Source organism: Entelurus aequoreus, linkage group LG05 (genome assembly GCF_033978785.1).
Source record: "Entelurus aequoreus isolate RoL-2023_Sb linkage group LG05, RoL_Eaeq_v1.1, whole genome shotgun sequence".
NCBI lineage: Eukaryota > Metazoa > Chordata > Actinopteri > Syngnathiformes > Syngnathidae > Entelurus > Entelurus aequoreus.
Window position 1 is genome coordinate 87,329,263 of NC_084735.1, and position 25,036 is coordinate 87,354,298.

Below are 25,036 nucleotides of genomic sequence, written 5' to 3' on the forward strand. Positions count from 1 at the left end.
TATTTTTGAGGTATGGTTATGTAGTGAGGTTGAGAGATTATTATTATAGTGTTTTTTGTTGTGTGTGAGGAATATTAGTAGGTTGATGTTGAATTGAGGAGTGTAGGTAGGAGAGGAGGGTAGTTGTATGGTTATGGGGTTTGTGAAGAAAGTGTAGTATGGTTTTGTTGTATGGGTGGGTATTTTGTGAAGGGATTTGAGGGGTATTTTTATTGTTTGGGGTGATGTGGTAAAGTTAGGGTGTTTAAGGGTGTGTTGTATGTGGTTGTTTTAAGTGTAGGTGATAGATGATAGGATGAAGGGATAGGTTTGGATAGTTGGTGGTAGTAGGTAGGTGTTTTTGTGGTATAGGGGTTGAGAAGGAAGTGAGAGAAGGTGGTGGGTAATGGTGGAAAGATTTTTGAGGAGGTGATTTTTATAAGAGGTGTGTTGGTAAATGTGAATTTTTTTGAGGAGGAGGTTTGAGGGGGAGTGGAGAGATTGTAGATGGTTGAAAGAAAGTTATGGTGTGTGGTTTAGATGTTTGGGTTTGTAATGAGTTTTAGATGGGGGTGTTGAGTTAAGGGGTTGTGTAAAAATGGGGGGTGTAATGGTTGAAAGGGGAGGGGAGGAGAGAGGAGAAAAGGAATGGATGGTGGGATTGGAAGGGGAATGGTGTTGAGGATGGATTGTAAGTAAAAGGTAATAGTAAGGGATGAGGGGTATGAGAGTAAGGAGGTAAAGGAGAAGAGAGGTGGGGGAAAGAGGAAATAGTGGTAGTAGAGAAGGTGGGGGTGAATAGGGTAGTAGGGATATTGGGTGGATTAAATAGAGTATGAATGGAGGAGTAGAAAAGTTTGGTGTAAATATGTGAGGAAGAGAATTGGGGAGATGTGATGATAAGTAGAAATGGATGGGGAGGGAAAGTGGAAGGTAAGGTTGAGGGGGAGGGGATAAAGGGTTATAGGGGTGGGTGAGTGTGTTTTTTATGTTGGAAAGTTGGGTTTGGGTGGGTGGGAGGAGTTGAGGGGGGAAAGATGTGGAGGTAGGGTATGGTAAAAAATGAAGAATTGGGTAGTTGTAGAATGAGAAGAAAGGATTTAAAATTTTGTTGAGGGTTGTTTTGTGGTGGTGTTTTGGTTTATTGGGATAGTTGTAGTGATAATAGTATTTGGAGGAAGAAGGAAGAGATAGAATGTGATGGGAGGGATTGGAGAAAGTTGGGGTTTGTTGGAGTGTGTTTGAGGTGCAGTGCGCGTGTTTTCCAGCAGAGGCGCCCTCGGCCCAAACAGGGGCGGATGTTTTGTTAGGACAACTTCCAGTGGAATAAAAAACGAAAATAAAGTCCGACGGAAACATCATTTCGGATCGGATTAGACTTGTACTCCGCGAGTTCACGTCTCTGCGTGTGCATTCACGCCTTCTCGGGTGTTTTCGCGCAAAAAAAACAACAACATTGGAAGCGGGGTTTTTCCGCGTAATCACGGCAACAAAAGTTCGGCGTGCGGCTTTAAAGTCTGCAGCCCCGCCCATGCGCGCTATCACATGAACGTGCGAGTGGACCGCACACGCAAAAGCTTGCGGCTGAGATTTTGTCCCGACGACGTCCGTCCCGAGTGGATTTCTTTTTATTTTCTTCTTCTTCTCCTCCGTCGGACGCGAGTTGGATTTCTCCGTGGACGGCGAGTCTGCGTGGAGGTACGCAGGGCACGCGTGTGGCACTTTTTCTCCTCCGCCCACGCATTGCCACGCCACTTTCCTCGCTACAATCCCACACTACTCTTTTTTTTGTTTTGTGGGCTTTCTTTAACTTTTTAAAGAAGTTGTGAGTGGAAGCAAAAGTTCTGCTGGGGCGGGTTAGACGGGAGGGGGGGGCGAGGGGGGGGGGGGAGTGTAAACAATCCGATCACGTAACGTCACGTATTGTCACGCGGCGTCCGTCCACCCACGCCTGACCCCCCCGTCTCGTCTCTTGTCTCCAGTTGCAATTCCAGGTCGGCCCGCAGGAAGGTTCCCGCGGGGGCCCACACATGGACGCCCACCGCGGCGCTCCCCCGGCCGGCCAGCAGGTGGTGCATGTGCGCGGGGACTCCCAGACGAGCTGGAGGCCCTCTTCAGCGCCGTCATGAACCCCAGCAAGGCCGCCCAGCAGCCCGCCTCCCTGCCCATGAGATGCGGAAGCTGCCGGACTCCTTCTTCCGCCAGCCGGACCCCCGGACGCACTCCAGACAAGTAAGGGCCCCTCCGGACGGCGTGAACCCCCGTTTTGCTCTTTACTGTGACCTCTTACTATTATGATGATGATGATGATGATTATTAGACTCATTAGGAGCCTCTCCATAGGGACGCCTCTGTTTCCAACTGAAATGAAGGGTCCTGAATGCATCACAATGATGTGCTATGAGGTTGATTGGCAACACTAAATGGTCCTAGTGTGTGAATGTGAGTGGAATGTTGTCTGTCTGTCTGTGTTGATGAGGTGGCCACTTGTCCAGGACAAGCGGTAGAAATGGATGGATGAATGGAGGTGGAAAAATGAAACCCCCCCCGACCCCGAACGGGACAAGCGGTAGAAAATGGATGGATGGGCCCCATTTTGCTCTCCCATATGACCTTTTTGTTATTATTATTATTATTAGACTCCTTAGGAGTCTCTCCATAGTGACGCCCTCTGTTTCCAACTGAAATGAAGGGTCCTTGAATGCATCACAATTATGTGCTATGAGATGCAAACATGAAACCCCCCTGCCGCGACCCCGAACGGGACAAGCGGTAGAAAATGGATGGATGGGCCCTATTTTGCTCTTTAATATGACCTCTTTATTATTATTATTATTATGATGATGATGATTAGACTCCTTAGGAGCCTCTCCATAGTGACGTCTCTGTTTCCAACTTAAATGAAGGGTCCTTGAATGCATCACAATTATGTGCTATGAGATTCAAAAATGAAACCACCCCACCCCCTCCCCGCAACCCGAACGGGACAAGTGGTAGAAAATGGATGGATGGGCCCCATTTTGCTCTTTAATATGACCTCTTTATTATCCATCCATCCATTTCCTACCGTTTTGTCCCTTTCGGGGTCACGGGGGGTGCTGGAGCCTATCTATTTATTATTATTATTATTATTATTATGATTGGACTCCTTACGAGCCTCTCCATAGTGATGCCTCTGTTTCCAACTTAAATGAAGGGTCCTTGAATGCATCACAATTATGTGATATGAGATGCAAAAATGACCCCACCCCCCTCATCCCCGCGCGACCCGAACGGATAAGCGGTAGAAAATGGATGGATGGATGGATGGATGGATGGAGATGCAAAAATTAACCCCCCACCCCCCACCCACCGCAACCCCGAACGGGACAAGCGGTAGGAAATGGATGGATGGGCCCCATTTTGCTCTCTAATATGACCTCTTTATTATTATTATTATTATTATTATGATGATGATGATTAGACTCCTTAGGAGTCTCTCCATAGTGACGCCTCTGTTTCCAACTTAAATGAAGGGTCCTTGAATGCATCACTATTATGTGCTATGAGATGCAAAAATGAAAACCTCCCGTAGAACATAATAGTGATGCATTCAAGGACCCTTCATTTAAGTTGGAAACAGAGGCGTCACTATGGAGAGACTCCTAAGGAGTCTAATCATCATCATAATAATAATAATAAAGATGTGCGACTTGTCCAGGGTGTACCCCGCCTTCCGTCCGAGTGCAGCTGAGATGGGCTCCAGCATTATTATTATTATTATTATTATTATTATTATGATGATGATGATGATTAGACTCCTTAGGAGCCTCTCCATAGAGACGCCTCTGTTTCCAACTTAAATGAAGGGTCCTTGAATGCATCACAATTATGTGCTATGAGCTGAGATAGGCTCCAGCACCCCCCGCAACCTGGAAAGGGACAAGTGGTAGAAAATGGATGGATGGGCCCCATTGTGCTCTTAAATATGACCTCTTTATTATTATTATTATTACATTTGTTGTTCATTTCAGTTGTTACTAATGTGTAATTAACGTGTTATTACTCATAACTCGCACACAAACATTTATGCTGTCAAATTATTTAGTGGAACTATCATACTGTGTGTTATTAAAGTTTTATAGTATCAATGTTTTAAAGTGTTTTTATTTTATTAATTAACGTGTTATTATTCATAACAGCCCCCCCCCCCCCCAAATCTACCCACACTTGTCCCAAACGTTTGTGCTGCAATCTTTGTGTGACTATTAGAGTTTTTATGTTCACATTTTATAGCTATTTACCTTTTAAATGGTTTGTTATTAACATGTTATTATTTGTTATAACCAGCTTACCCCCCAACTATGTCAAACTCTCCCTAAACGTGTCCCATTTGTTTGTAATGTACTTTTTTTTTTTCGTGGTCCTACTATGAAAGTTTTAGTGTTATGAAGTTTCATGTTATTAATGTTATTAACGTGTAATGAAGGCGTTATTGTCGATAACTTCCTGCCTCCATTCTTCTTCTGCACAGAAAAAAGTGTCATGTTTTGAGGCTCCTCAGGAGCGCGCCCATAAAAGGGCGTGATGGATAGGGAGTTATCAGCTGGCTTCCTCTTGACCTTTGACCCCTGACTCACGCACCTTTTTGTGCAACTCTTGCGTTTGATTCCCGTCAGGCCAGCTCGGACGGAGGAGCGTGCGCCTCCCTGACGCCTCACCACGTCCGCGCCCATTCCTCGCCGGCCTCGCTGCCCGTCAACATGCCCGACGCGGCGGTGGTGGCGGCGGCGGCCCCGCCCATCATACCCGACGACATGCCCCTCCCCCACGGCTGGGAGATGGCCAAGACGCCGACTGGCCAGCGCTACTTCCTCAAGTAAGAACTGATCAATCTTAAATAACTGGGGCTGGTAACCGTATCAGATCTTCTTCCTATATCAGCAACAAAATTAAATGTGTGATGTGCGATACAAGCAGTCCTGCAGCGTGTTTTTGTGTGCGATACAAGCAGTCCTGCAGCATGTTTACTTGTGTGTGATATCATGTGCGATACAAGCAGTCCTGCAGCGTGTTTTTGTGTGCGATACAAGCAGTCCTGCAGCATGTTTACTTGTGTGTGATATCATGTGCGATACAAGCAGTCCTGCAGCGTGTTTTTGTGTGCGATACAAGCAGTACTGCAGCATGTTTACTTGTGTGTGATATCATGTGCGATACAAGCAGTCCTGCAGCGTGTTTACTTGTGTGTGATATCATGTGCAATACAAGCAGTACTGCAGCGTGTTTACTTGTGTGTGATATGTGCGATGCAAGCAGTACTGCAGCGTGTTTACTTGTGTGATATCATGTGCGATACAAGCAGTCCTGCAGCGTGATATCATGTGCGATACAAGCATTCCTGCAGCATGTTTACTTGTGTGATATCATGTGCGATACAAGCAGTCCTGCAGCGTGATATCATGTGCGATACAAGCATTCCTGCAGCATGTTTACTTGTGTGTGATATCATGTGCGATACAAGCAGTCCTGCAGCGTGTTTTTGTGTGCGATACAAGCAGTCCTGCAGCATGTTTACTTGTGTGTGATATCATGTGCGATACAAGCAGTCCTGCAGCGTGTTTACTTGTGTGTTATATCATGTCTGATACAAGCAGTCCTGCAGCGTGATATCATGTCTGATAGAAGCAGTTCTGCAGCGTGCTTACTTATGTGTGCGATACAAGCGTTCTGGCAGCGTGTTTACTTGTGTGTGTGTGTGTGAGATATCACGTGCGATACAAGCAGTCCTGCAGCGTGTTTTCTTGTGTGTGATATCATGTCTGATACAAGCAGTTCTGCAGCGTGTTTACTTGTGTGCGATACAAGCGTTCCTGCAGCGGGTTTACTTGTGTGATATCATGTCTGATACAAGTAGTCCTGCAATGTATTTACTTGTGTGTGATAGCATGTGCGATACAAGCGGTCCCGCAGCGTGTTGTCTGTGATATCATGTCTGATATAAGCGGTCCTGCAGCATGTTTACTTGTGTGTGGTATCACATGCGATACAAGCACTCCTGCAGCGTGTTTACTAGTGTGAGATCATGTGTGATACAAGCCCACCTGCAGCGTGTTTACTTGTGTGTGATATCACGTGCGAAAAAAGCGGTCCTGCAGCGTGTTTACTTGTGTGTGATATCACGTGCGATACAAGCGGTCCTGCAGCGTGTTTACTTGTGTGTGATATCATGTCTGATACAAGCGGTCCTGCAGCGTGTTTACTTGTGTGTGATATCATGTCTGATACAAGCAGTCCTACAGCGGGTTTACTTGTGTGACATTATGTCTGATACAAGCAGTCCTGCAATGTATTTACTTGTGTGTGTGATATCATGTGCGATACAAGCGGCCCTGCAGCGTGTTTACGTGTGTGTGATATCATGTGTGATACAAGCAGTCCTGCAGCGTGTTTACTTGTGTGTGATATCACCTGTGATACAAGTACTCCTGCTGTGTGTTTTTGTGTGTGATATCATGTCTGATACAAGCAGTCCTGCAGCATGTTTACTTGTGTGTGATATCACCTGTGATACAAGTACTCCTGCTGTGTGTTTTTGTGTGTGATATCATGTCTGATACAAGCCGTCCTGCAGCGCGTGTACTTGCGTGTGATATCATGTGTGTTACAAGCAGTCCTACAGCGTGTTTGTGTGTGTGATATCATGTCTGATACAAGCAGTCCTGCAATGTATTTACTTTTGTGTGTGACATCATGTGCGATACAAGCTGTCTTGCAGCGTGTTTACTTGTGTGATATCACGTGCGATACAAGCAGTCTTGCAGCGTGTTTACTTGTGTGTGTGATATCATGTGCGATACAAGCAGTCCTGCAGCTACACAACAGCTAACCACACAATAGCACACAAGCTAGACATAGGTAATTATCATTGAACAATAGAACAGCACATTTATCAGTCATCAGTCAAGTATCACATAATTATTGTTGCATATTATTCACACATACAAAGTCTCCAAAGTAGTAGGACATTAGAAAGTATTCAGTAACAATATGTAATATGTACAATATACACACTGCAAGTATATATATCATGTAGTAACAGACACCTTCATAACAATATGTAATATGTACAATATACACACTGCAAGTATATATATAATGTAGTAACAGACACCTTCATAACAACATGTAATATGTACAATATACACACTGCAAGTATATATATCATGTAGTAACAGACACCTTCATAACAATATGTAATATGTACAATATACACACTGCAAGTATATATATCATGTAGTAACAGACACCTTCATAACAATATGTAATATGTACAATATACACACTGCAAGTATATATATAATGTAGTAACAGACACCTTCATAACAACATGTAATATGTACAATATACACACTGCAAGTATATATATCATGTAGTAACAGACACCTTCATAACAATATGTAATATGTACAATATACACACTGCAAGTATATATATAATGTAGTAACAGACACCTTCATAACAATATGTAATATGTACAATATACACACTGCAAGTATATATATAATGTAGTAACAGACACCTTCATAACAACATGTAATATGTACAATGTACACACTGCAAGTATATATTTAGAATGTAGTAACAGACACCTTCATAACAACATGTAATATGTACAATGTACACACTGCAAGTATATATTTAGAATGTAGTAACAGACACCTTCATAACAATATGTAATATGTACAATATACACACTGCAAGTATATATATAATGTAGTAACAGACACCTTCATAACAATATGTAATATGTACAATATACACACTGCAAGTATATATATAATGTAGTAACAGACACCTTCATAACAATATGTAATATGTACAATATACAGACTGCAAGTATATATATAATGTAGTAACAGACACCTTCATAACAATATGTAATATGTACAATATACAGACTGCAAGTATATATATAATGTAGTAACAGACACCTTCATAACAATATGTAATATGTACAATATACAGACTGCCATTATATGTATAAAATGTAGTAACAGACACCTTCATAACAATATGTAATATGTACAATATACACACTGCATGTATATATATAAAATGTAGTAACAGACACCTTCATAACAATATGTAATATGTACAATATACAGACTGCCATTATATGTATAAAATGTAGTAACAGACACCTTCATAACAATTTGTAATATGTACAATATACACACTGCAAGTATATATATAATGTAGTAACAGACACCTTCATAACAATATGTAATATGTACAATATACACACTGCAAGTATATATATAATGTAGTAACAGACACCTTCATAACAATATGTAATATGTACAATATACACACTGCAAGTATATATATAATGTAGTAACAGACACCTTCATAACAATATGTAATATGTACAATATACACACTGCAAGTATATATATAATGTAGTAACAGACACCTTCATAACAATATGTAATATGTACAATATACACACTGCAAGTATATATATAATGTAGTAACAGACACCTTCATAACAATATGTAATATGTACAATATACACACTGCAAGTATATATATAATGTAGTAACAGACACCTTCATAACAATATGTAATATGTACAATATACACACTGCAAGTATATATATAATGTAGTAACAGACACCTTCATAACAATATGTAATATGTACAATATACACACTGCAAGTATATATATAATGTAGTAACAGACACCTTCATAACAATATGTAATATGTACAATATACACACTGCAAGTATATATATAATGTAGTAACAGACACCTTCATAACAATATGTAATATGTACAATATACACACTGCAAGTATATATATAATGTAGTAACAGACACCTTCATAACAATATGTAATATGTACAATATACACACTGCAAGTATATATATAATGTAGTAACAGACACCTTCATAACAATATGTAATATGTACAATATACACACTGCAAGTATATATATAATGTAGTAACAGACACCTTCATAACAATATGTAATATGTACAATATACACACTGCAAGTATATATATAATGTAGTAACAGACACCTTCATAACAATATGTAATATGTACAATATACACACTGCAAGTATATATATAATGTAGTAACAGACACCTTCATAACAATATGTAATATGTACAATATACACACTGCAAGTATATATATAATGTAGTAACAGACACCTTCATAACAATATGTAATATGTACAATATACACACTGCAAGTATATATATAATGTAGTAACAGACACCTTCATAACAATATGTAATATGTACAATATACACACTGCAAGTATATATATAATGTAGTAACAGACACCTTCATAACAATATGTAATATGTACAATATACACACTGCAAGTATATATATAATGTAGTAACAGACACCTTCCAAAACGTGATTTATTTCTCCCTTTCAATGTCTACTCTGTCTATTTATATTTGTGTTTGACTTTCTCTTCTACTGTTACCCAATAGCATTATTTTAGTTTTACTGAGATTTTTATTTTTTATTTTTTTCATTATGGATGTTTTTTTGCCACTATAAGTTATATATTTTTGAGATTTCCAGTTCATTTCCTCATCAATTACACCCAAAAATGTGATTTATTTCACCCTTTCAATGTCTACTCTGTCTATTTATATTTGTGTTTGTCTTTTTGTCTTCTGCTGTTACCCAATAGCATTATTTTAGTTTTACTGAGATTCTTTTTATTTGATTTTATTTTTCATTTTTGACATGTTTTTTTGCCACTTTATGTTGTATATTTTTGAGATTTCATCAATTACACCGAAAACAAGATTTATTTCACCCTTTCAATGTGTACTTCGTCTATTTGTATTTGTTTGTCTTTCTCTTCTACTGTTACCCAATAGCATTATTTTAGTTCTACTGAGATTCTTTTGATTTTATTTTATTTTTTATTGTTGACATGTTTTTTTGCCACTATAAGTTATATATTTTTGAGATTTCCAGTTCATTTTCTCATCAATTACACCGAAAACAAGATTTATTTCACCCTTTCAATGTCTACTCCGTCTATTTATATTTGTTTGTCTTTCTCTTCTACTGTTACCCAATAGCATTATTTGTTTTACAGAGATTTTTTTCGATTTAAATTTTTTTTCTTCATTGACGTGTTTTTTTGCTGCTTTATGTTGTATAATTTTGAGATTTCCAGTTCATTTTCTCATCAATTACACCCAAAAATGTGATTTATTTCACCTACACATCTACTCCGTGTATTTATATTTGTGTTTCTTTCTCTTCTACTGTTACCCAATAGCATTATTTTATTTTGACTGCGATTGAAAGAGTCTGTTTTTGTCAAACCATCGTTGAAATGTGTTCACTGATCTCCTTTCTTCTGTTATTGATTGCATGACTGAGCTCCTGTGTGTTCTCTCCTGAACAAAACACACTTGTGTCCTCTGCAAACAATACCAACTTTTTGTTTTTGTGACTTTACAAGTGTGTTTTCATATAAAGATTGAACAATTTTGGTCCCAGTATTGATCCCTGGGGTACGCCACAAAATATGTTGACATATTTTCACGTATTGCTTCCTTTTGGTGAAGTAGCTCCTGACCCAGCCCTCTGATGTCATACTGTAGTAATGTATTGATACTTATGTGTGACCCAGCCCTCTGATGTCATACTGTAGTAATGTATTGATCATGATGTGTGACCCAGCCCTCTGATGTCATACTGTAGTAATGTATTGATCATGATGTGTGACCCAGCCCTCTGATGTCATACTGTAGTAATGTATTGATACTTATGTGTGACCCAGCCCTCTGATGTCATACTGTAGTAATGTATTGATACTTATGTGTGACCCAGCCCTCTGATGCCATACTGTAGTAATGTATTGATCATGATGTGTGACCCAGCCCTCTGATGTCATACTGTAGTAATGTATTGATACTTATGTGTGACCCAGCCCTCTGATGTCATACTGTAGTAATGTATTGATACTTATGTGTGACCCAGCCCTCTGATGTCATACTGTAGTAATGTATTGATCATGATGTGTGACCCAGCCCTCTGATGTCATACTGTAGTAATGTATTGATCATGATGTGTGACCCAGCCCTCTGATGTCATACTGTAGTAATGTATTGATCATGATGTGTGACCCAGCCCTCTGATGTCATACTGTAGTAATGTATTGATCATGATGTGTGACCCAGCCCTCTGATGTCATACTGTAGTAATGTATTGATACTTATGTGTGTCAAATGCTTGAGTTGGGTGCATAAACAGTGCATCTGCACAGTGTTTACCATCTATTGCATTGCTGTTATTGTGATTAATGGCAGCTCTGCAGCGTAGTTGAAGTTGAAGTTGTTCCTCCTTTGGCCGTCCTTCATTGCCACTCAGAGTTGTGCTGAGATGTTCTTGTCCAACTCTGCTAAGCGGCCAACAAAACGGCAACAAAGCCCAAAGCTGACTGGTGCAGGTTGTTGCACAATTCCCAGAAAGGTTTGTCAGGGAGCGGTCCAGCGACTGTAAAGTATCTGATGAGTACCTGTCGCACAGGTAAAGCCAGTACCGCGCCTCACCCGTCAAAACACCAACAATTGTTGTGCGTGTGCTCCCGCAGCCACCTGGACAAGACCACCACCTGGCACGACCCCCGGCCGGCTCAGCTGCAGTCGGCCGCCCCGCCGCACCCGGGCCCCGCCCCCGTCCACGCCCACTCCCTTAGCCACCCGGCGACTGCCTCCACGCCGCAGAGCATCAATCTGGACGCAGGTACTGTGCAAGGCCCAAACTGTTTTGTCCATTTTTCTGTTGTTCACTTCCCACAGGAAGGCAACCTCACATTAACTTACCTTTTCTTAACTCCAAATAAATCATTCTGCCACAGCCCGAAACGGCGCAGCTCCGGGGGCGGCAAAATGTTGAAAGCCATATTGGACCAAAAACACAAAAACAAATCTGTCTGCAGCGGCAATGAATTAAAGGCCTTATATAAGTGTTATAATGAAGGTAGCAACACATGATGGAAGTGTCTATATTAGCCTACTATCAAAATGACTATAAAAGTCTTATATAAGTGTTATAATGAAGGTAGCAACACATGATGCAAGTGTCTATATTAGCCTACTATCAAAATGACTATAAAAGTCTTATATAAGTGTTAAAATGAAGGTAGCAACACATGATGCAAGTGTCTATATTAGCCTACTATCAAAATGACTATAAAAGTCTTATATAAGTGTTATAATGAAGGCAACACATCATGTAAGTGTCTATATTAGCCTACTATCAAAATGACTTTAAAAGTCTTATATAAGTGTTATAATGAAGGTAGCAACACATAATGTAAGTGTCTATATTAGCCTACTATCAAAATGACTTTAAAAGTCTTATATAAGTGTTATAATGAAGGTAGCAACACATGATGGAAGTGTCTATATTAGCCTACTATCAAAATGACTTTAAAAGTCTTATATAAGTGTTATAATGAAGGTAGCAACACATGATGGAAGTGTCTATATTAGCTATATTAGCCTACTATCAAAATGACTTTAAAAGTCTTATATAAGTGTTATAATGAAGACAACACATGATGCAAGTGTCTATATTAGCTATATTAGCCTACTATCAAAATGACTTTAAAAGTCTTATATAAGTGTTATAATGAAGACAACACATGATGTAAGTGTCTATATTAGCTATATTAGCCTACTATCAAAATGACTTTAAAAGTCTTATATAAGTGTTATAATGAAGACAACACATGATGTAAGTGTCTATATTAGCTATATTAGCCTACTATCAAAATGACTTTAAAGGTCTTATATAAGTGTTATAATGAAGACAACACATGATGTAAGTGTCTATATTAGCTATATTAGCCTACTATCAAAATGACTTTAAAGGTCTTATATAAGTGTTATAATGAAGACAACACATGATGTAAGTGTCTATATTAGCTATATTAGCCTACTATCAAAATGACTTTAAAAGTCTTATATAAGTGTTATAATGAAGACAATGCATGATGTAAGTGTCTATATTAGCTATATTAGCCTACTATCAAAATGACTTTATAAGTCTTATATAAGTGTTATAATGAAGGCAACACATGATGGAAGTGTCTAGAGTCCTGTATGGGAGGTCTCACCAGCTTGTTTTGGGAAGTTTGCGGTTTTTGTTTTTAGTGGCTTGGGTACACTGGTGAAGCATGAGGTGCGGGTGTAGTCCAAAGGAGGCCGTATGAGGGCACCAGCAAGGCTCTTAAGTGTATCCCTGCTGATACACGCAGAAATCCTGCCCAAAAATCTAGTTTTAGTATTGATCTTGGTGACTGCTTTGAATGCCATCTTTTCACCCGAGAGAGTTGTCCAGTATACAAGTTAGGTAGCTGACCTGGTCTTTGCTGGTCATTATGGCATCACCTGCTTAAAACCCGGGTATTTACCGAGTTTGTGCTTGGACCAATTGACAATTGAATAGACGGCAAAGACAAGATACTTTACGTTTGAACTGGACATTTTTAGCTCATTTGGAATTTGATGACTGCAACATGTTTCAAAAAAGCTGGCACAAGTGGCAAAAAAGAGTGATAAAGTTGAGGAATGCTCATCCAACACTTATTTGGAACATCCTACGGGTGGACAGGCTAATTGGGAACAGGTGGGTGCCATGATTGGCTATAAAAGCAGCTTCCGTGAAATGCTCAGTCATTCACAAACAAGGACGGGGCGAGGGTCACCACTTTGTCAACAAATGCCTGAGCAAATTGTTGAACAGTTTAAGAACAACATTTCTCAACCAGCTATTGCAAGGAATTTGGGTATTTCACCATCTACGCTCCGTAATATCATCAAAAGGTTCAGAGAATCTGGAGAAATCACTGCACGTAAGCCATGATATTACGGACTTTCCATGCCTCAGGCGGTATTGCATCAAAAAGCGACATCAGTGCGTAAAGGATATCACCACGTGGGCTCAGGAACACTTCAGAAAACCACTGTCAGTAACTATAGTTGGTCGCTACATCTGTAAGTGCAAGTTGGTCGTGGAACTGTGGACCAGCTCTGTACTCTGGGCAGGGTCCTAGAGGGTGCATGGGAGTTTGCCCAACCAGTCTACATGTGCTTTGTGGACTTGGAGAAGGCATTGGACCGTGTACCTCGGGAAGTCCTGTGGGGAGTGCTCAGAGAGTATGGGGTATCGGACTGTCTGATTGTGGCGGTCCACTCCCTGTATGATCAGTGCCAGAACTTGGTCCACTCCCTGTATTATCAATGTCAGAACTTGGTCCACTCCCTGTATGATCAATGTCAGAGCTTGGTCCACTCCCTGTATGATCAATGTCAGAACTTGGTCCGCTCCCTGTATGATCAGTGCCAGAGCTTGGTCCACTCCCTGTATGATCAGTGTCAGAACTTGGTCCACTCCCTGTATGATCAGTGCCAGAACTTGGTCCACTCCCTGTATGATCAGTGCCAGAACTTGGTCCACTCCCTGTATGATCAGTGTCAGAACTTGGTCCACTCCCTGTATGATCAATGTCAGAACTTGGTCCACTCCCTGTATGATCAATGTCAGAGCTTGGTCCGCTCCCTGTATGATCAGTGTCAGAGCTTGGTCCACTCCCTGTATGATCAGTGTCAGAACTTGGTCCACTCCCTGTATGATCAGTGCCAGAACTTGGTCCACTCCCTGTATGATCAGTGTCAGAACTTGGTCCGCTCCCTGTATGATCAGTGCCAGAACTTGGTCCACTCCCTGTATGATCAGTGTCAGAACTTGGTCCACTCCCTGTATGATCAGTGCCAGAACTTGGTCCGCTCCCTGTATGATCAGTGCCAGAACTTGGTCCACTCCCTGTATGATCAGTGTCAGAGCTTGGTCCGCATTGCCGGCAGTAAGTCGGACCAGTTTCCAGTGAGGGTTGGACTCCGCCAGGGCTGCCCTTTGTCACAGATTCTGTTCATAACTTTTATGGACAGAATTTCTAGGCGCAGTCAAGGCGTTGAGGGGGATCCAGTTTGGTGGCTGCAGGATTAGGTCTCTGCTTTTTGCAGATGATGTGGTCCTGATGGCTTCATCTGGCCAGGATCTTCAGCTCTCACTGGATCGGTTCGCAGCCGAGTGGGAAGCGACTGGGATGGGAATCAGCACCTCCAAGTCGGAGTCCATGGTTCTCGCCTGGAAAAGGCTGGAGTGCCATCTCCAAGTGGAGGAGTTAAAGTGCCTCGGAGTCTTGTTCACGAGTGGGGGAAGAGTGGATCGGGAGATGGACAGGTGGATCGGTGCGGCGTCTTTAGTAATGCGGACGCTGTATCGATCCGTCGTGGTGAAGAAGGAGCTGAGCCGGAAGGCAAAGCTCTCAATTTACCGGTTGATCTACGTTCCCATCCTCACCTATGGTCATGAGCTTTGGGTTATGACCGAAAGGACAAGATCACGGGTACAAGCGGCCCAAATGAGTTTCCTCTGCTGGGTGGCGGGTCTCTCCCTTAGAGATAGGGTGAGAAGCTCTGTCATCCGGGGGGAGATCAAAGTAAAGCCGCTGCTCCTCCACATGGAGAGGAGCCAGATGAGGTGGTTCGGACATCTGGTCAGGATGCCACCCGAACGCCTCCTTAGGTAGGAGGCCACGGGGAAGACCCAGGACACGTTGGGAAGACTATGTCTCCCGGCTGGCCTGGGAACGCCTCGGGATCCCCCGGGAGGAGCTGGACCAAGTGGCTGGGGAGAGGGAGGTCTGGGCTTATCTGCTTAGGCTGCTGACCTCGAATAAGTGGAAGAAGATGGATGGATGCATGGAAGTTAAAACTGTACTATGCAAAGTGAAAGCCATTTATCAACAACACCCAGAAACGCCGCCGGCTTCTCTGGGGCCCGAGCTCATCTAAGATGGACGGATGCAAAGTGGAAAAGTGTTCTGTGGTCTGAGGAGTCCACATTTTAAATTGTTTTTGGAAACTCTGGACGTTGTGTCCTCCGGACAACAGAGGAAAAGAACCATCCAGTTGTTCTAGGCGCAAAGTACAAATCCAGGATCTGTGATGGTATGGGGGTGTATTAGTGGCCAAGACATGGGTAACTTACACATCTGTGAAGGTAACGTTAATGCTGAAAGGTACACGCAGGTTCTTCAACACCTTTTGGTTTATGTGTGTGTGTTGCAGCCCAGAAGATGAACCAGAGCCTCCTCAGCCTGGCCTTGCAGCAACGTCAGGACAAGGAGCGACTCCAACGATGCAAGCAACAGATGCAACCTTCGCAGGTCAGCCGCTAACACGGCGAGTTGTACTTTGGAGCCTCAATTCTATTTTGAACAGGTCAACTGTATCAAGATATCAGTCTTTTATATCAGTCAATATCGATATTTAATGATATTTTTATGACCTATGGGAAATAGGGCTGCGACTAACGATTATTTTGATAGTCGATTAGTCAACGATTGTCTGAACGATTAGTCGACTAATCGGATAATAAAGCGTTTTTATGTTTTATAGTAAAGGCTAAAACAACACAATAATAATTAAAAAAATAATAATTATATGACTTATTTTTTTGATAATATGTTGGCCCTTTTTGGATACCCGAGAACTTTTAGTATGATTTTTTATTTGTATTTTTTACCTGTCATTGCTAAAAAATTATTTAGAAAAAATCTAAATCAGTGATGGGGAATTTTTGACCTATTTAGGGCTCCAATTAGTTCACCTCAAATATTCAACTTTGAATTTTTTTGGGGGGGTAAATGTTGCCTACTTTGTATTTTTTTGCCCCCCAAAAAATGACAACAAGGACATGAACATGAAAATGATAAAAACTAAATAATAATTATATGACTTATTTTTAATACTTTTATGAGTGGGGCTTTTTTGGATCCTTAAAAACTTTTAGTATGATTTTATTTTTATTTTTATTTTTTTACTTGTCATTGCTCAAAAAAAACATTTTTTTTTATTTTCGATCTATTCTGGGGTCAAATTACATGAAATATTCCACTCTGAAATATTTTGGGAGAAAATTATTGCATATTTTGTGTGTAAAAGGGAAAAAACATAAAAATAATAACATACAAGCGGTCCTATGAGGGCCGGGCCATATGGCTGAAAACTGTATCACGATATCAGTCTTTTATATCGGTCAATATCAATATTTAATTATATTTTTATGACCTATGGGAAATAGGGCTGCGACTAACGATTATTTTGATAGTCGATTAGTCAACGATTGTCTGAACGATTAGTCGACTAATCGGATAATAAAGCGTTTTTATGTTTTATAGTGAAGGCTAAAACAACACAATAATAATTAAAAAATAATAATTATATGACTTATTTTTTAATAATAAGTTGTCCCTTTTTGGATACCCGAGAACTTTTAGTATGATTTTTTATTTGTATTTTTTACCTGTCATTGCTAAAAAAAATATTTAGAAAAAATCTAAATCAGTGATGGGGAATTTTTGACCTATTTAGGGCTCCAATTAGTTCACCTCAAATATTCAACTTTGAATTTTTGGGGGGGTAAATGTTGCCTACTTTGTATTTTTTTGCCCCCCAAAAAATGACAACAAGGACATGAACTTCAAAGTGATAAAAACTAAATAATAATTATATGACTTATTTTTAACACTTTTATGAGTGGGGCTTTTTTGGATCCTTAAAAACTTTCAGTATGATTTTTTTATTTTTTATTTTATTTTATTTTATTTTTTAAATAATCAAAATCAATGTTTTTATTTTTTATCGATTCTAGGGTCAAATTATATCAAATATTCCACTCTGAAATATTTTGGGAGAAAATTATTGCATATTTTGTGTGTAAAAGGGAAAAAACATAAAAATAATAACATTGAAGCGATCCTATGAGGCCACATGGCTGAAAACTGTATCACGATATCAGTCTTTTATATCGGTCAATATCGATATTTAATTATATTGTTATGACCTATGGGAAAAAGGTCTGCAACCAACAATTATTTTGATAGTTGATTAGTCAACGATTGTCTTAACGATTAGTCAACTAATCGGATAATAATGTGTTTTTATGTTTTATAGTAAAGGATAAAACAAAACAATAATAATGAAAACAGTTATAATTATATGACTTATTTTGTAATACTTTCACAAGATGGCCCTTTTTGGATCCCCGAGAACTTTAGTATGATTTTTTTTTTTACCTGTTATTGCTAAAAAATAATGATTAAAAAAATCAGTGTTGTGAATTTTTTGCCTATTTTGTATTTTTTTGCAAAAAAAATAATAATTAGCAAATGTTTTGCATATTTTGTGTGTTTCAAGGGCAAAAAACATAAAAACAATAACATAGTAGCGGTCCTATGAGGTCTGGGCCACGTGGCTGAAAACTGTATCACGATATCAGTCTTTATGTCGGTCAATATTGATATTTAATGATATTTTTATGACCTACGAGAAATAGGGCTGCGACTAACGATTATTTTGATAGTCTATTAGTCAATGATAATCCTAACGATTAGTCGACTAATGGGGTAATAAAGCGTGCACACATTTAATGGCTGTAATTTCTCATGGACTTATTGGTGTCCCGCTAGCAAGGTAGAAGTTAACAGTCGTCAGGTTGGGAGCGCAGCCTCCCTCCAGATGTCCGACATCATGTCTTTAAATCTTGGCGTATCACAGATGTGCTGCCGTAAAAACAAGGTCCGCTTTGCAAAATGAGCTAATTATTCATGTTTTTAACAAGAATAAGTGGAAATATGCTCACACTTTACATGTTTGCACTGGCGTTGTTTGTGCCAGTGACGCACTTCCGCCCGGGAAAACACCAGTGATGATGTCATGAATATTGTCGAAACATTTAATTGTCGGCGACAAACTTCATTGTCGACTAATCGTTGCAGCCCTAATTGACAATAAGGAGCAGGAGAAATAAAAATATAATGAAAACTTTTTTGTTTTCATTTGATATATATATACTGTATGTATGTATATATGTGCGTGTGTGTGTGTGCGTGTGGTGTGAGTGTGTATATATATATATATATATATATATATATATATATTTAAAAATAAAACAAAATATAATTAATATATATAATGTAAAGATTTAAATATATAAAAAAACAATAATAAAAATATAAAACACATTATATATATACTACTGTATAATATTTTATATATATATATATATATAAATATGATAAAAATATAAAACATATTATTATATATATATATATATAAAACACATTATATATATATATATATAATGTGTTTTATATTTTTATTGTTATTGTTTTTTTATATATTTAAATCTTTACATTATATATATTAATTATATTTTGTCTTATTTTTTTTAAATTATATATTTTGTAAACTTCCTCTGATTATAATCCCTCAGCTATTTTTATCATTTATTTGTATTGTATTTTTTTATTTCATATTTAAATTTTTACATTATCTAATAATTTATATTTTGTTCTTTTATTTTTTTATATTTATGTATCTTTTTTTTACATATTTCAAAAGTAATTGTCCTCTGACTATAATACTCTCAGCTATGTTTTATTATTATTTTGAGTTTTTTTTATTGTATTTTTTTGTTTTTATATTTACAGTTTTACCTCGTATATATTAATTCTATTTTGTTGTTTTATTTTTATATGTTTATAGATTTGACATATTTCAAATGTAACTTCCTCTGATTATATTCCCTCAGCTATCACGGCAGGAAGCAAATGTCAACACAAGCATGGAAAACACTCAAACAATGTCAACAAAATAGTCAAATCACATTGAACACTTAACAATAATCTCTTAAAAATAAGGAATATGTAAGAAATGATTCATAAAGTGTAAGAAAATAGTGAAAATGTAAAAATAGAAACCTGAGAAGAACTATTCTCTGCAAGTTTAGTGGCAGGAAATAAGAGCTGTGTAACATTAGTTTGCCCTGTTATTCTTATTTAACTATGGAAAGGAATTTTTGTTATGAAGTAATTATTTAAATGTTATTATTATTATATTGGTCGATATCAATAATTATTGATATTTTTTATGACTTATGGGAAATAAGGAGAATAAAATGTTTTATATTTTTATTTGAAATGTAACTTCCTCTGATTGTAATCCCTCAGCTATCAAGGCAGAAAGGAAATGTCAACACAAGCGTGGAAAACACTCACAAAAATGTCAACAAAATAGTCAAATCACTTTGAACACTTAACAATAAGCTCTTAAAAACAAGGAATATGTAAGAAATGCTTCATAAAGTGTAAGAAAATAGTGAAAATGTCAACATAGAGAAACCTGCGAAAAACTATTTTCTGCAGTGGCAAGAAGTCACTGCTGTGCTCTAAAGGGTGAGCTAAGGTGCTGCAGTCTTGCCTTGCATCACAGACCACATTGGTCTGACTTTTCCTCTTTTTATCCACAATTTCTTCATTTGGACTTTGACTTCTCACTCCACCTCGATAGTTGATACTGTCACCTGATTGGCCGATGAGTGATCACTTCCTGCTTGCTGGGTTACCGGAGCCTTTTGTTCATGCAACCAACCTTGCTTTCTTCTGACAAAGAATGAAAACAACCCCATTTTTTTGGATTGATATCGATGACGTGTGTATCGCGATGCATATTGATATCCTTTCATGGCCCAGCCCTACGTGTATATGTGTGTTTGTCGTAGGACACGGGCGGAAGGAACCAGATGGTGGGAGGTATTGATCATGACAGAAATTCCCTTGTCCCGTCCGTGGATGTGAGGATCCGAGCGCCGCAACACGAACCCACGCTCAACGGGTGTGTTGGCCTTGATGCACCATCTTGCTATTTTGTCATCATTTGAAGGCTTTTTTTTCTGGCGGACATTTACTTTTTTTCTTCTTCTCATGCAGCGCTCACTCTCGCAACGAGAGCACCGACAGCGGCCTGAGTGTCAGCAGCCTGACGCGCACCGCCGACCGCATGCTGAGCTCCGTGGACCACATGGACACTGGTACACACACACACACACACACACACACACACACACACACAAAGTGTGGCCCAGGGGCCGTTTGCGGCCCGCATCTAATGTTTTAACGGCCCATAAAAAGTGGAAGAGCAAACAGGTGTAATGTAATGTCATTTAAATGTTTTACACTGATAACACAAAGGATATTTTTTTCTTCTTTAAAACATGCATTGCTCAAAAAAATAGTCATAAATCCAAATCAATGTTGTTGTTATTATTGACCGATTCCAGGCTCCACTCTGAAATATTTTTGGGGGAAAATATTGCAGATTTTGTGTGTTACAAGGGCATAAAACATCAAAATAATTGACTTATTTTTAACACTTTCACAAGTTGGCCCTTTTTGGAACCCCAAGAACTTTTAGTATGATTTTTTTGTGTGTGTCATTGCTCAAAAATAATAATAAATCAAAATCAGTGTTGTAAATGATTGACCTATTTAAGGCTCCAATTATTTGACCTTAAATATTCCACTTTGTATTTTTTGGGGGGCGGAAATGTTGCCTATTTTTAATTTTTGACAATAAGGGCATGATCATGAAAATAATAACAACAAAATTATTATATGACTTATTTTTAACACTTTCATGAGTTGGCCCTTTTTGGCTCCCTGAGAACTTTTAGTATGATTTTATTTTATTTTTTTTAAACCTGTCGTTGCTCAAAAAAATAATAATAAATTAAAATCAGTGTTCTCGAGGATCCAAAGTGTTAAAAATGAAAGTGTTAAAAATAAGTCATATAATAATTTTTTTGTTTTTATTATTTTCATGCCCTTTTTTTTTTTTTGGTAACTTTTTTTAATTTTTTTAAATAGGCAACATTTCCCCCCAAAAAAATTCAAAGTGGAATATTTAAGGTCAAGTAATTTGAGCCTTAAATAGGTCAATAACTAACAACATTGATTTGGATTTATTATTATTTTTTGAGCAATGACACGTTTAAAAAAAAAAAAAAATCATACTAAAAGTTCTCGGGGATCCAAAAAGGGCCAACTCATGAGTTGAATTTTTTTGGGGGGGGGGAAATGTTGCCTATTTAAAAAAAAAAAAAAAAAAGGGCATGAAAATAATAAAAACAAAAAAAGTATTATATAACTTATTTTTAACACTTTCATTTTTAACACTTTGGATCCTCGAGAACTTTTAGTGTGATTTATTTATTTATTTATTTATTTTAAACCCGTCTTTGCTCAAAAAAATAATACTAAATCAAAATCAATGTGGTTATTCTTGACATATTCTAGGGTCAAATTAAATGAAATATTCCACTCTGAAATATTTTTGGAGAGAAATACTGCATATTTGATGTGTTACAAGGGCATAAAACATAAACATAATAACAAAAAAATTATATAATTGTATGACTTATTTTTAACACTTTCATGAGTTGGCACTTTTTGGATCCCCGAGAACTTTTAGTATGAGTTTTTTTTTTTAAACCTGTCATTGCTCAAAAAATAATAATAAATCAAATCAGTGTTGTGAATTATTGACCTATTCAAAGCTACAATTACTTGACCTTAAATATTGCACTTTGAATTTTTTGGGGGGGAAATGTTGCCTATTTAAAAAAAATATACCCCAAAAAAATGACAAGGGCGTGATCATGAAAATAATAAAAACAAAAAAATAATTATATGATTTATTTTTGACACTTTGGATCCTCGAGAACTTTTAGTGTGATTTTTTTATTTGTTACAAGGGCATAAAACATAAACATAATAACAAAACAATTATATAATTTTATGACTTATTTTTAACACTTTCATGAGTTGGTCCTTTTTAGATCCCCGAGAACTTTTAGTGTGATTTTATTTTATTTTTTAAACCTGTCATTGCTCAAAAAATAATAATAAATCAAAATCAGTGTTGTGAATTATTTACTTATTTAAGGCTCCAATTATTTGACCTTAAATATTACACTTTGAATTTGGGTGGGGGGGGGGGGGGGGGGGTGGGGGGGGGGGGGGGGGGGGGGGGGGGGGGGAATGTTGCCTATTTAAAAAAAAAAAATTACCAAAAAAAAATGACAACAAGGGCATGATCATGAAAATAATAAAAACAGAAAAATATTTATATGACTTATTTTTAACACTTTGGATCCTCGAGAAACTTTATAGTTTTTTTTTTGTTTGTTTTTTAAACCTGTCTTTGCTTAAAAAAAAAAAAAAATCAAAATCAATGTGGTTATTATTGACATATTCTAGGGTCAAATTAAATGAAATATTCCACTCTGAAAGATTTTTGGAGAAAAATACTGCATATTTTATGTGTTATAAGGGCATAAAACATAAACATAATAACAAAACAATTATATAATTTTATGACTTATTTTTAACACTTTCATGAGTTGGCCCTTTTTGGATCCCCGAGAACTTTTAGTATGATTTTATTTTATTTTTATTTTTTTAACCTGTCTTTGCTCAAAAAAATAATAATAAATCAAAATCAATGTGGTTATTCTTGACATATTCTAGGGTCAAATTAAATGAAATATTCCACTCTGAAATATTTTTGGAGAGAAATACTGCATATTTTATGTGTTATAAGGGCATAACACATAAACATAATAACAAAACAATTATATAATTTTATGACTTATTTTTAACACTTTCATGAGTTGACACTTTTTGGATCCCTGAGAACTTTTAGTAGGATTTTTTTTTTTTTTTTTAAACCTGTCATTGCTCAAAAAATAATAATAAATCCAAATCAGTGTTGTGAATTATTGACCTATTTAAGGCTCCAATTATTTGACCTTAAATATTCCACTTTGAATTTTTTTGGGGGGAAATGTTGCCTATTTAAAAAAATGTTTACCCAAAAAAAATGACAACAAGGGCATGATCATGAAAATAATAAAAACAAAAAAATAATCATATGACTTATTTTTAACAATTTCATTTTTAACACTTTGGATCCTCGAGAACTTTTAGTGTGATTTTTTTATTTATTTATCCAAAAAAAAAAAACTTTTACTGCATATTTTATGTGTTATAAGGGCATAAAACATAAACATAATAACAAAACAATTATATAATTTTATGACTTATTTTTAACACTTTCATGAGTTGGCCCTTTTTGGATCCCCGAGAACTTTTAGTATGATTTTATTTTATTTTTATTTTTTTAACCTGTCTTTGCTCAAAAAAATAATAATAAATCAAAATCAATGTGGTTATTCTTGACATATTTTAGGGTCAAATTAAATTAAATATTCCACTCTGAAATATTTTTGGAGAAAAATACTGCATATTTAATGTTTTACAAGGGCATAAAACATAAACATAATAACAAAACAAAAAAAATTATATGACTTATTTTTAACACTTTCATGAGTTGGCCCTTTTTGGATCCCCGAGAACTTTTAGTATGATTTTTTTTTTTTTTTAAACGTGTCATTGCTCAAAAAATAATAATAAATCCAAATCAATGTTGTTAGTTATTGACCTATTTAAGGCTCAAATTACTTGACCTTAAATATTCCACTTTGAATTTTTTTGGGGGGGAAATGTTGCCTATTTAAAAAAATTAAAAAAAGTTACCAAAAAAAAAAAAGGGCATGAAAATAATAAAAACAAAAAAATTATTATATGACTTATTTTTAACACTTTCATTTTTAACACTTTGGATCCTCGAGAACCTTTAATGTGATTTTTTTTTTTTTTTTCAAACCTGTCTTTGCTCAAAAAAATTATAATAAATCAAAATCAATGTGGTTATTCTTGACATATTCTAGGGTCAAATTAAATGAAATATTCCACTCTGAAATATTTTTGGAGAGAAATACTGCATATTTTATGTGTTACAAGGGCATAAAACATAAACATAATAACAAAACAATTATATAATTAGATTACTTATTTTTAACACTTTCATGGGTTGGCCCTTTTTGGATCCCCGAGAACTTTTAGTATGATTTTTTTTAAATTATTATTTTTAAACATGTCTTTGCTCAAAAAATAATAATAATAAATCAAAATCAATGTGGTTATTCTTGACATATTCTAAGGTCAAATTAAATGAAATATTCCACTCTGAAATATTTTTGGAGAGAA

General features: G+C 37.1%; 1 protein-coding gene across 1 annotated transcript in view; it reads left to right on the top strand.

Moving 5' to 3' along the window:
• Positions 1–2,009: 2,009 nt before the first annotated feature.
• LOC133651220 (transcriptional coactivator YAP1-like) overlaps positions 2,010–25,036 on the top strand; it is a 30,997-nt gene continuing 7,970 nt past the window's right edge. Inside the window, 8 exon segments of the mRNA XM_062049253.1 lie at positions 2,010–2,073; positions 2,076–2,147; positions 2,150–2,211; positions 4,638–4,837; positions 11,606–11,757; positions 16,155–16,252; positions 20,650–20,762; positions 20,858–20,958. Of these exon segments, the coding sequence (XP_061905237.1) occupies positions 2,010–2,073; positions 2,076–2,147; positions 2,150–2,211; positions 4,638–4,837; positions 11,606–11,757; positions 16,155–16,252; positions 20,650–20,762; positions 20,858–20,958 (862 nt within the window).